Here is a 14,079-nt window from a genome sequence, read left to right on the forward strand (position 1 = left end):
GTTTATTGTGCCTCTTATAAAATGTGTGCTGTCTTCTGTTTTCATCGTTGCCATTTTCGTTTTTAATACACTGTACGGACCTTCTCTAACTGATCGTATAATGTGAATTTCTTAGCCTTCTACTCCGTTATGTTGACTTCACAAAAGTGTATATCAAACTTTTCTTTCTTTGCTATGTAGACCATTTGATAAACATTTTGTGAGTTTGCTTCGGGTGTCGCCATGTTTGCATGTGTCATAAAGATATTTGTCTCTATTTTACAACCTGCATTTTCAGCTGCGCTTCATATTGATGGGTTGAATTATTTGTTGTAGACAGTCGTTTTGCACTCTTCGCCAATTTTTAGTGCATTTATATTAATAAATCTGCACGATGCATGATCATCGTATCATCTCTACCTTATTGCTTCTATGGTAACTTATGTAGTTACTGCTTTATTGAATTATGAAATACAATATAATGTTGATTTGATATCGTAAGCTTGTTGCGCGCCGGAGCTGAAGTCTAGAGTGGCCAGTCTGACGATATCAGAAGCTATTGTCTTCCAGGAAATGTTATTGCGTTAGTACTTTCTTACGCCGTGTTGCCAGACTGGGCTTTATTCTGGGCGCCACATCTACTCCCCCTCCAGTGACTTTGCCAGGTGGTGAAGGTAACGGTATGAATTCTGGAGCTGCAGGTGCAGGGCTCGGTGGCGTAGGTATCGAAATCTGTTGGTCAGCTTCAGCTAAGAAGGCAGGCTTGAGTAAGTCGACCGACCTATTGCCTCTTTTTGTCCATGAATGCTGATGATGTAGAACCTGCAATCAACCCGGTGTATTACCCGATGAGGTCCCGTGTAAGGCCGCTCGAGTGGTTTTTTAACAGATGACACTCGCTTGAAGACGTGCGTACAAGTTCTCAAGTTCTTACAAATGATAACAGGTGGAGTAGCGTGATGCACTGCCGGAGTAGGTCGGGGTGCCCTGATATGTTGACGTAGTGACTCGGTGATCGCTACCGGATCGCTGAAGGCGGTTGGAGTATGCGACTCAAAAAATTCGTTGGGAATACGAATAATGGAGCCAAAAAACATTTCAGCCGGCGATGACTGGAGGTCCGCCATAAACGCTGAGCGCAGCCCCAACAGAACTGTAGGCAGAAGATCCGGCTATGCTATGTGAGACTTACACATCAGGGCGGCCTTGAGGGTACGGTGCCATCTTTCCACTATGCCGTTTGACTGAGGGTGATATGCGGTTGTACGAATCCTTCCGGCTCCAATTAGTTCAGCCAGCTCAGCAAACAATGAGGATTCGAATTGAGTTCCCTGGTCCGTTGTTGTAGTGAGTGGGTAGCCGAACATGCAGATCCACGATAGTCTCCGCGGTGATGTTGAATAGTGGAATAGCTGCAGCCCATATGCTGAAGCGGTCAATGATGGTAAGACAGTAGCGTAAGTTACGGATAGTGGGAAGCTCAATCAGATCGAAGTGAATGTGCTGGAAACGATTGTCAGGAACATCGATCTTCTTCACCGGGCTGCGTGTGTGGCGATGGATTTTGGCCCGCTGGCAAGGAACGTATTGTCGGGAACAGAGGGTGGCATCACCAGACTGGCCAGACAAATCGCTTCATAAGTAACTTCGCAGTAACTTTCCAATCCATGTACTGCATTAAAAGCTTGGTGTCTCAGGCTTTTGGGTAAATATGGCCGATCGCGTCCATCCGAGATGTCACACCAGATGTCTAGGTTGTCGATTTTCCTAACTTGTAGCACAAGGGACATGGTTCGAGGAAGCTCAACCATTTCATCGTCGGTTTGTTGGGCCTCGAATATCGCTTGAGCACTGAAGCTAGACGGCATGCTTATGGTGTTGATGCGTGAAGGCCGTCTGCCACTGCGTTGTTTTCCCCGGGATTGTACACTATCTCCGTTGAGAATTGGGAGATAAAAACCAAGTGGCGGAGTTGTCGAGGCGATGCTATGCTTGCTTTCTGCCTAAATCGTATTGTAGTGGTTTATGGTCGGTTTGGATGACGAATGGCCGCCCCTTAAGAATGTGCTTGAAATGGATGATACGAGCGAAAATAGACAGGAGCGATCATACGTGCTCTAGCCATGCTCTGCCGGATATAGTTTCCGCGAGAAAAACCCGATGGGACGCCAAACGTTGCCGACTAGTTGTTCGAGAGCAGCACCGATCGCTGTATCGGAGGCGTCCGTTTTAAGTGCGAGGTGAGCAGATGGGGAAAGGAACGAAGTATGTTGTCCATGTGGCGCTAGAAGGTTTGCGCTGCATTGCCCAGTCCGGGTGGCATGCCGACGAACTCGAAAAGGCCGAACGGTGTAGTGTCGGCTGTTTTCGGAATATCATCTGGCGAGACTGGGATCTGGTGGTAGGGACGCACCAAATCGATTGTGGAGAAAACCGAGCATCCATGCTGACGTTAAAGATTCCCCCATGGGGAATCGGGTAGCGATCTGGAATAGTGGAAGCATTAAGTTTGCGATAATCACCAGTAGTGCGCCATTCGTTGCTCTTTTTGGGGATCAAATGGATAGGGGTATCCCATTGGCTGCTGGAGGGACGAATTACTTCTTGCTGGAGTAAGAGATCGAAATCCCAGCGTGCCGCTTTTAATTTTTCGCATGTAAGCCGTCATTGCATGTCGAAAACTGGTGGGCCAGTTGTTTGAATGTAATGCGCAACCTCATTATGAATGCGGGTTGCTAAAGGCACATTAGAAAAGTTGTATAGTTTTGCTTCAGCAACTTCTCCTTTGGTCGAAACAGCTTTTGAGGGATCCACAAGGCGTTTACCCTTGAGGTCGAGGATGAGGCGTGGTGCGTGAGGAAATCTGCTCCGATAATTGCTGATTGGACGTTCGCAACGACGAACGACCTGGTGAACTTACGCCGTAAGTTGAGACCAAAAGTTAGATTTAGCGTGCCGTATATATAAATTATAGAGGTGTTGGCGGCGTACAGTTTTAAGTCGTCTTTGCGACGATGCATTCCCTTGATTATCGAAACAGTTATAAGTGAGATGACTGATCCGAATTCGATAAGGAATTTTATGTTGGTATTACGATCGATTATGTGAAGTCTGTACTCCTTTGAGAGGCGACTGCTTGGAGATCTGCTGTCACCAGTCGCTTAAAGAGATGACAGCTTCTTTAGTTTCCCTGCTGTGGCACCCATTTTCGTGCATTAGGTCCGAATTTGGCATGATAAAAGCAGACGTGGTGCTCAGAGTTGCTGCACGTTGCGATCGGCTGGCGAGAATGGCTGGGAGGCTGCATGTTCTGCAGAAGAGTTAAAGAGGCCTTGATGACAGGGATGTCGCGTTTCAAGTCGTCCACGACACTTGTGCCCGCGTATTCGCGGGTGTTGCCTCTGAATTGTGCCGGGAGTACCCAGCATCCATGACAAAAGAACCCGCTTCCTCTTCCATGAGATCGTCAGCGAGTGCAGTTTGTTCTTCCAAAGTTGCTGAGCGTAGGAGCTTCAAGCCCCGTTGTACGTGCTGCGGTAGCTGAGAGAGCCAGCGGACTCGCCAGGCGTCTGCAGACCATCAGCAAGAGTTGTCATTTGTCGAAGGAGCTTCGAGGGCTTCTTATTCCCAAGGTCAAGCTCCAATAAAGCGCGCTGTAACTGTCTGTCCGGTGATTCCGTAAATCGCTCGATGATAATCTCCTTCAGGTGCTCGTATTTGTTGACTTCCGACGGTTGCGCCACAACATGAGATACTTCGTTCATTATATAAGCATCCAAAGCACTGATTAAATGGTAGTAGTGCGTTTTATCTAAAGAAATGAGGCTGCATTGAAATTGCGCTTCGATCTGCACAAACCATCTATACAAACCGTAGCTTGATGGCGGCGACCGACACGATGACAGGAATAACGGTGCCTGCGCTATAGTCGCGTTGAATTTCACCAGAGTCAGGCGGAGCAGGCGTACAATCTCCGATATTCAAAATTGTGTTTATTACGGGGTCGCCAATCTGGTAATTTAAGTACTTACTGCTTTGTTTAATAAGGAAATACAATATAATGTTGATTTGATGTCGTAAGCTTGTTGCGCGGCGGAGCTGAAGTCCAGAGTGGCCAGTCTGACTATATCAGAAGCTATCGTCTTCCCATCCCCTTCATGAACCATTACTTGAGATACATATTCGGCAGTCAAGGCATACCTGTGCAGCCGGAAACGGAGTACAGTGGAGTACAAATCTTCTTGTATCGTCGGCTCCACCATCAGAATGTTATTCAAGGCCACTTAAGACAATGTTTTAAAGGAAGCATCAATATTGACGTACTCTAAGGCCTTATCACGCATTGATGGGGAATGACATAATGTGGGGTGGAAGAAATTTTGTTGTCTGTAGGCGACATATGCTCTAGAGCGAGGTATTCATCCATGAATTCCAAGTACATGGTCTTCATGTTCGGATCTCGAGACAACCTTGTCCAACATATTTGGATCAAACTTCAAGGGCATCCAAACTTCAAAGCGACCTGATGGCAATAGTCTTACTAGTAGGACTTTACATACCTTGTGCTACAGAATTTTCTTTGGATTCAGTGACCAATTTCTGTAGTGTGCTGTCAATCGATTCTAACGGTTCTTCACTACAGCTGAAACTATTCACAACTTATTTCCTTTATCTAATTTGACCAACAGCTAGCAATTCTGCTCCTAACACCTACAAGTTTGCTGAGGCCTCCTGCAGGCGGAGCAACACGTAAATGAGCTACGGTTATGTGGCTTGCTTGACAATAATATGTCTTGCTTCAGCTTTGTTGATTCTTCAGCTGATAAACGCTGATATCGGCGATTTAACATTTGTTCGATATCAGAAAAAAGCTGCAAAGTCACATAATCGAGCTGTTCCGCCCATCGACTCTATTTAATACCAAATAAATCAACATTGCACTCGAAATTTTTGTATCGTCTCCTATCGATAACAGAGCAACATAAATCGATGAGATATTGATAAGGATTTCAATTTAAAATCGTAAAAATGGTGCTCCGGTTTTCGAAATCGTAAGAATTTTTCGATTTGTAAAACGGGCATTTTTGTCTGGCCGAAATGAAAAGCAAATGCCTTTTTTTATATCAAATCAGATCTTATTTACTAAGGGAAAAAAGTAGTTAAAATAGTGGTCTATTGATGTTAATTCCACAAAATCATTCTGCCAGTAGTTATTTTATAAAAAATATATTTCTGACCCCACCTCAGATATGATAAACAAAATGTTGCCGTCGGCTGCAAGAATTTACGATTTGGTAATTGTGTAAAAGGTGGCAGCTCTAAATTTTCTCAAGCCCTCCAATTTCTGCTTTTTCTTGGCTTCAAAGCAAGAAATTGCAAATATAAAAGGCACGCTATAGTCGAGTTCCCCGACTATCTGATACCTGTTACTCAGCTATTTGAAGTGCGAAGGACAGACTTCAACACTGACAGTTTGTGGGCGTTAGAGTGGGCGTGGCAAAAAGGTTTTTGGCAAATCGATAGAAATTTACAAGACTAATACAAAAATTAACAAATATCAAAATTTTTTCAAAAGTGTGGGCGTGGCAGCTTTGTGCGGTTTGTGGGCGTTATATTGGGCGTGGCAAAAAGTTTTTTGGCAAATCGATAGAAATTAACAAGACTAATATCAAAATGGAAAAATATCAACACATTTTTTAAAAGTGTAGGCGTGGCAGTTTTGGGCGGTTTGTGGGCGTACTTTTCAACGAATCTAGTATACCCTTTTACTCTACGAGTAACGGGTATAATAAATAAATGTTGCGTCCAAGAGCGGTTTAATATATGTATGTGTATATTATTTGCATACAATCTAGCTCTACTATATTGATACGTATGTGCCAAGAATTGAAAGCAAGGTGCCATACTTCAGCTCGAGACAATAAACAATAAATTTGTCTCCAACTCCAGCTTTCAATTTTCTGCACAAATACCTCTGATTTCCGTTGGGTACTATTAGCAGCCAATTTCCTTTACGGTGAAGGATCCTCGGTGGTTACTAAGGAACCACGTTCAGGGTATTACGCGACTCGCGCGTCGCGAGCAACAATAATTTTATTTGAGGTAAAAAAATAACATTTAAAATTACACTTTTTTTATTTACGTATGTATATGTGTCACTGTCACTTTTTATTTTGTTGCCGTTGATTAATTTATGTAATTATCTTGTCCACCCGGGAACGCAATGCATTTTTAAATAAGTTTATTCAAAAAATACCGAGAACTTGGTAACAAGAATTAATTAATTTATTAGCGACCCCGACGAGAGATTTACATTTTTTTTCAACCTAATTTTTATTATACAGGATTTACGTAATTTGAGCCTAATTTAAAGAACGTTGGGGCGAATTTGCCAAAAGCGAGAGATGTTTAAGATGTTGGCCTTTCTTCTACCAGGATAAATCAAAAAAGCTACTGATACTGAAATTTGTAAACTTATTGTATTTATCAGGTCTCGCAGCTGACAGAAATTCCTAAATTTGTTATTTGTAAACATGCCAGCTTGGGAGAGGGTTCAACAGCTTTATGATTGTTATCTATACAAATCTGCTGCGTCTAAGCTCTCGCGCTCTCTGTCTTTTTATTACTCTCGCACCCACCTGCAATAAATTCACTCTTCGTACCCCAAGCAAGCACATCTCTGCCAAATTTCTCGAAGAATATTAAATTAAATCGCTTGAATTCGCTACGATAAAATAGTATTTCATTTTACAACAAGGCTAATAAAAAGGCTTATTAGCTCAACACGTGATCTATGCATAAACAATATATGGTGCAAATTATACAAAGCTATTTAACGCTTCAACTATAATTTGCTGTTTGTGCAAAAACAATATATAGTGCAATCATACAAAGCTCTTTAAAGTTTAAACTTTATTTCGCTGTTACTGCTGAGTGATTTGTGCATTAACAATGTTTGTCAGCAATAATCGAAAAAAAAACGCGGTGAACATTAAAGCCAAATTACGGAAACTGCCGTAATTTGCGCTCATCTTCCCGCCTGAACCGAGTTTGTCTTTGCTGTTGCCATGGCTGCTGAAAACTCTGGAAACGTTACCGCTTTGGCAAACAGGGTGACATTTTTGAGGCGCAAGGCGCCTGATTGAGTGGAACCATTTGCTCATTGGTAATTGCAGAGGGCAACTATGCGGCAGCTTTGGATTTCATACAAAACAGATTGGCGAATCAGCGTTTAGTTTTTCAGGCGCATGTTACTGAGATTTTGAGGGCGGTGCAGAGTGGTTCAGTTTCAATGATACGCGTCGAATAAATTTATATTCGTGCGCTAAATTGAATGGGTTCAACGAAACATATCGCTGGATGCATTATGGCCCAAGTTCTTGTCCAGAAGCTGGATACGGAATTTCTCTTTATAAATTTTTAGAATGCTACTTTGGTCTATAGAATTTTCGTTTTTGGCAGATCTTTTAAAAAAATCTAAGTCTACCTTTATTTTGCTACTGCGGATTGGTACCGGATCACAGACTTGGATTTGGTTTAGTATGAATTTGAAGTCGATGTACGACTTGAAATAGCTAGTGTTGAGAACATAATTGTCTAATAATATTTTTTTTGGCTGGTAACGCGTGGGCAAGGCCTTTAACCAGTTCTTTTTCCGTTTGAAAACGAATCCTGAACTCAGGTGGCAGGTCAGCGCCATGTGGTAGGATATTGGAATTTAATTGGACCCGAGGCTTTGGTTAGTGTGCACTTTTATTTAATTTAATTAATTAATTTCGAGCTTAATCTTTAGAAGTTCTATGTGCAAAAGCCGAACTTTCGTGGGATTGACGCCAATTATTGGGAAGTTATTCGCGGCTATAATTCTTACTTGATATTTAATTTTTGAAACTTTCGTAAATGTAGTGCCATTGTGAATTGTGCGGTTGCCTTCGCAGATTGAAGGGAACTACGCTCTATATGGCAGGGTTAAGGGAGAGGTTTAATTCTTTGCATTCAATTTCAAATTTTAAGAAAAAGTGTTTAACCCTTTCCCCGGAAAAGTTGGGTCGAAGCCTTGCAGGAAAAAATCCTTGGCATATTAGTTTTGCTTGAGCTTGTAGTTCCCCTTATTAACACTCGTTTTCAGAGAATGTCTGTTAACCAGTAAATGTGGTGGGGTTAAATTGAAACTTTTGTAGTTTAGACTCTAGGATTCCTATGTCTACACAGTCGAAAGCCTTTGCGAGTAACGCAAGAAATCAACGCGTAGTAACGGCAGTGCGAAATCAAGGAGTCCCAGAAAGAGAGTTTTAGAGAAACGGAATCAGTAGAGAGTTTTGTGAAACGGAACCTTTAGAAAGAGAGTTTGGAGAGCGAGAGTGAGACGGCACAAACTGGAGCAGGACAGCCAGACAAAAGTAATCGTCGACTTGCCATGTTAAGGTGACCAACGGTACCAGGCTGGACTTTGGACTAGACCAAGCTGGACTTTGGACCAGAACAACGGTAAAACCGTGGACTTTGGATCCAGAGACTGGAGACTACAGACAATAAGGAATATCCGTTAAAGGTGGCCTATATACAAAGGCTGAACGCAGGAGTCTGGACAGTCAAGGACAACGAGGATACAAGTGAACAACGCGAAGCAACCAAATCAACAACAGAGCTACTCAACCAGACACACAAGACACACACAGGTAGCTGAGGTCCATTAAGACGAAGCACGGTTAAGTTGAGAGGCCTTGCTATCCCGTGAATCGAGACCCTGGTGCTAGCCCGGCAAGTCCAAAAGCGGGCCCATACCTAACAATGACGCAAGTGCGCGGTGGGAATTGTTTTGGTGGCCAGGTCGACTGTGTCGGAAATAACGTACGGAAACCAGGCGATGGCCTTGAGGTCCGCAGCCGTAAGCTGTCGTGAGTTTGCGTACGAGGCAAATGTATAGCCCAAGTGTCGGGCACCCAGCGACGCAGTCCGCACCATCTAGGACGACGAGACCGGCAAAACAGCAGAAACTAGGCCGCTGAGCAGACCCATTGGGGTCCGTCCTCACCAGCTTGAAGAAAGAGTTAGGGTGGAACGTTCGGCTTTCACTGGGCGTCTTGTTTATTACGACTTCAATGGGAAAATGATTGCTGTTGAATTTTGAATTAGAGGAGCTCCACTTAATTTTAAGGTCGCTTCTGTTACGGAAGGATAGATCTAAAATCAAAAATTTGACTGGACTGAGGGAGAAGCTTTGAGAACCGTCGTTAAGACATATGAAGCCTACATCCATTGCTGATTTTCTGGCCACTATTTGCGGATCCCCATGATTTTGACTTTGAGTTGAAATCGCCCCCAATTATGCTAAGGTTGGGCTCAAGTTTGAAGTTTTATATCGAAATGGTAGAGCATATGTTGCCATTTTTCTTAATGTTCAGCGTCTGGACTCCTATATTGTCAATCACATCATCAAACTTCATGGTTCTGAATGTTATGATGTGTTTAATATAGAATCCAACACCACCGTAACCATTCTCTCTGTGTTGTCCTTGATCCAGAGTTAAGATAAGATGGCTATTGATATTTACTAGATGCAATTTAAAGAGCTGCTTATTGTTTATTTTATTCAAGGTTTGTATGTTTAGTTGTAGAACTTTCATTGTATTTGGTTTGGTTGAGAGAATAAGGCGTTAGAAGTTTGCTGTGCATCTAGATTGGCGTTGGTTTTTTTGATGACATCCCTTTTATGCATAGGGTGATTAGAGCTTCATGGGCTACATTGCGTATTGCGTTTTCTTGCGTATTTCCAAACATGTTCTCTTTTATTTCAGTTTTAGATAACGCGTCAGCTAAATACTTTTACACAATCTAAAAGGACTCATATGAAGCTTAAAGCAGGCAATCTCCACTTGCTTATTAATTGCAACTCTCCGCTTAGTCTGGATTACAAAGTACTTCTCTACAATACCGTGCTGAAACCCATTTGGACATACGGCTGTGAATTATGGGGAAACGCGTCCAAAACCAACATTGAAATTATACAGCGAGCTCAGTCAGCGATTCTGCGAACTATCACTGGGGCACCATGGTACCTACGCAGCGAAAGCATCCATAGAGACCTCAACATAAACCTCGTCAACGAGGTAATCCAGATGAGAAAGAGTAAACATTAAGCAAAGCTCGCCGCACACGACTTCTCTCCGGAAGTCGCTCACGCGTGTATGTAGTCACAGCAGACTAAAGCGCAAAGATTCTCCAGCCCAGCTAAGAAATCCTAGGTCCGTCTCTAGCTAATACAACTATTTAATATTGTACTTAAACTAATTTATATAAAAAGGTTTGAATAATTATTGTTAGTCTCATAATAAAAGAAGATCCAATAAATAACGCAATAAGTTCAAAAAAAAAAAAAAGTCTAGTTTGTCTAGTTTTCCTCGCCAGTTTGAGCAACTATCGATCAAGTTTTTTGGAATATTGAACTTTGTTAACATATTGCTTTATGAAAATACTTTAGTTGAAAAGAAATATATTTCAAAACGATGGTCAAAACGGTCGAATTAGGTTACTTGATCTTTAATAGAAGCAAAGTTTGATGCTGGTGTTGCCGTGAAAGACATTGCAAATGAGTTTAAACTCTCGCGACAAACAGTGCACTACCAAATAAAGCACATAAAACGTATAACAACTGGGAATGAAGACAGAATCCTTGTACGCGAATTCCAAAAAAACATTCATCTCAAGCCTAAGACTGCTGCAAATTAATGGAAAGCGACAGCCAATAAAACAATAAGTTAACGTACAGTTCGAAGACGTTTGAAAGAAGCTGGCTTCAAGACGTATCGAGCCAAGGAAATACCCTACATTTTGAAAGTAAACAAAATGAAAAGATTGACTTTAGCGAAGGAGCATCGCAACAAGCCAAAAGAGTTTTGACAGACAGACGAAAGTTCCTTTGAGTACAATCCGTCCAAAAATAAGATTTTTATAAAGCTGCCACACGAACAACGACGAACAAAAAGGCCCGTTTTCCAAAAAGTAAGCCATGACGGAGGGTCTGTAATGTTCTAGGGATGCATTACATACAATGGGGTGGGTGACTTGGTTCCTGTTACAGAAGCGATGAACCAAGGACAATATTTGGAAGTTCTCAATGATTACGCATTCCCTTCCGGCGATAAGTTGATTGGCGAGTCTTTCATCCTCCAGAAGGAAAATGCCTCATATCAAAAGAGCAGGACGATCACAACATTTTTGGAGGACGTTGGTGTCAATATCCTCCACGGGACGTCATAAGGCCCAAACTTGAATGTCATTGAAAACGTGTGGTCCATCATAAAACCTAAGCGAACCGCTTCTTTGCATAAAAACAAAGAAGAAACAATTTGAGTTGTTTCTTTTTGGAACGATGTATCCTTGGATATTCTTAAAAATATAATCAATTCTATGCAAATCGACTTCAAAAAGTAATTGATTCCAAAGGAGGGTATTCTTTATATTTATTCAAGCTAAAGCCTATATTACTAACAGCTTGTTATTTTCTTAATTAAAAGCATTCGTCAAAATACTTATGCCAAGTTATTTAGGCCAGTTGTATTTATTATACCCGTTACTCGTAGAGTAAAAGGGTATACTAGATTCGTTGAAAAGTATGTAACAGTATACCATATAAAGTATATATATTCTTGATCAGGATCAATAGCCGAGTCGATCTGGCCATGTCCGTCTGTCCGTCCGTCTGTCTGTCCGTATGAACGTCGAGATCTCAGGAACTACAAAAGCTAGAAAGTTGAGATTAAGCATACAGACTCCAGGGACATAGAAGCAGCGCAAGTTTGTCGATTCATGTTGCCACGCCCACTCTAACGCCCACAAACCGCCCAAAACTGCCACGCCCACACTTCTGAAAAATGTTTTGAAATTTTTTTCTTTTTCCATTAGTCTTGTAATTTTCTATCGATTTACCAAAAAACTTTTTGCACGCCCACTCTAACGCCCTCAAACCGCCCTAAGCTGCTACGCCCACACTTTGGAAAAATGTTTTGATATTTTGTCATTTTTATATTGGTCTTGTAAATTTCTATCGATTTGCCAAAAAACTTTCTGCCACGCCCACTATAACGCCTACAAACCGCCAAAAACTGTGTTTAAGACGCTCCTTCTCTCTTCCACTAGCTGAGTAACGGGTATCAGATAGTCGGGGAACTCGACTATAGCGTTCTCTCTTGTTATACCCGTTACTCGTAGAGTTAAAGGGTATACTAGATTCGTTGAAAAGTATGTAACAGGCAGAAGGAAGCGTTTCCGACCATATAAAGTATATATATTCTTGATCAGGATCAGTAGCCGAGTCGATCTGGCCATGTCCGTCTGTCCGTCCGTCTGTCCGTCCGTCTGTCCGTCCGTATGAACGTCGAGATCTCAGGAACTACAAAAGCTAGAAAGTTGAGATTAAGTATACAGACTCCAGGGACATAGATGCAGCGCAAGTTTGTCGATTCAGGTTGCCACGCCCACTCTAACGCCCACAAACCGCCTAAAACTGCCACGCCCACATTTTTGAAAAATGTTTTAATATTTTTTCATTTTTGCATTGGTCTTGTAAATTTCTATCGATTTGCCAAAAAACTTTTGGCCACGCCCACTCTAACGCCCACAAACCGCCAAAAACTGTCCTTCGCACTTACACTAGCTGAGTAACGGGTATCAGATAGTCGGGGAACTCGACTATAGCGTTCTCTCTTGTTTTTTAAAATAAACTGTGTAGATACCGAGCTAAGGCATCGATTCGTTAAAGCGATGATCATCTAGACAACTATTACACCGAATATAACATCTAGAAGACCCCTAATTCCAGACCGTACACTTAAATAGCCTAAAACAAGACATTAATAATATCTTGAGAAGCACTACAGGGTTTTTTTATCAATACACAATGACTAGAAGCACGATAGTTTAGTTAAGCTGAGCATTCGTCAGTTCCGACTTCGCTAAACGAGCACTTTATAAATTGGGTTCCAAGCCAAACTTGCTAGAAGAGGCTGCATTACGAATGAGTAGTATAAGTAGTCAACTGCAGACTGCAAATTGTGCCTTTTAATTTTTCAAAAAAAGCCTTTTAACAAATGGATATGTTTATCAACTAGATTGCTCTTTGTATTATTATTTCATATACTTATCCTACTTTTATAAAACTTGGCCGCTATGCTACTAAGTCCATATAGCCTGCCCAATATTTTCCATTGCAAAACAGCGATTTTTCAGAAATTTCGAAATGGTTCTTCGCGGTTCGTTGACGTGTGAAGACGTGTTTTTAATCGAGCTCCGTATAGGTTAATCTGAGTGAATGGTTATTAATATAAAACAAATAAATAAATCAAAAGCGAAAGAGACGCTCTGTGCGATGCACCATCGCTCGAATACATATTCTGTGTTTGAAACAAACAAGTAGTTTTTTTTTTTTTTACATCTTCAAACAAAAGACCAAAAACAAAAAAAGAAAGCAAATAAAAACATTAACTATGAGTCAGAACGACGTTCGCGCTCAGCGTCAACGCGAGCAAGACGACCGCCGGCTCTCATTGCAACGAAACAACGCGTACTTCTCATACGTCTGCGCGACTTCTGCAGACAGCGAGCGGTCAATCACCCCTAACCCGACGAATTTACTTTTGCCAACAACTCTTTAAAGAGCGCGTCTTGCTCTCCCTCATTACTAGCTTCGTCACAAAACCCGCAAGCACCAAACACTTGCGAAATTTCTTTGCGCTTCCCTACGGTGACTAGTACTGTGACAACAACAACCACTGCAACTGCAATCACAACAACAACTGGAACGGTATCATCGGCTCGCTCAATTTCGTCGACGCAAGTACTGGCTCGCCCTAAGCCAGCGATCAAAACAAAAACGCAACTTAACGGTTCCGCTGTGCTAGCAGAAAACCAAAACATAAACAAGAACGCCGGGTCGACCATACAGACTGGAATGGATCGCTACATAAGAATTAAAAGAAAACTCAGCCCTCAAAATAAAAAAAATCAACAATCCGAAAATAAGGCAAAAATTACACGAGACGATGTCACGCCAGCAAACACCAACAGATTTGAGCTTCTGGCAAATTCTACTGATGAAAGTGT

The 14,079-nt window shown here is 41.9% G+C and overlaps 1 protein-coding gene across 5 annotated transcripts in view; it reads left to right on the forward strand.

Annotated features, from left to right (window-relative positions):
• The window catches only part of LOC26536134 (protein CEPU-1), a 427,226-nt gene that overhangs the window by 380,877 nt on the left and 32,270 nt on the right, over positions 1–14,079 (forward strand). The window contains exon 9 of one of the 5 annotated variants that reach the window (XM_039370842.1): positions 9,777–9,906. The exons of 3 other annotated variants lie outside the window; for them this stretch is intronic. Coding sequence is in view for 1 of the 2 variants with exons in the window: in XM_039370846.1 (XP_039226780.1) it covers positions 9,777–9,782 (6 nt within the window). In the remaining variant the exon portion in view is untranslated. Of the gene's footprint in view, positions 1–9,776; positions 9,907–14,079 lie in introns of those variants that run through there. One more of the 5 variants, XM_039370846.1, reaches the window with a different exon arrangement.

This window comes from Drosophila yakuba, chromosome 2L (genome assembly GCF_016746365.2).
Source record: "Drosophila yakuba strain Tai18E2 chromosome 2L, Prin_Dyak_Tai18E2_2.1, whole genome shotgun sequence".
NCBI lineage: Eukaryota > Metazoa > Arthropoda > Insecta > Diptera > Drosophilidae > Drosophila > Drosophila yakuba.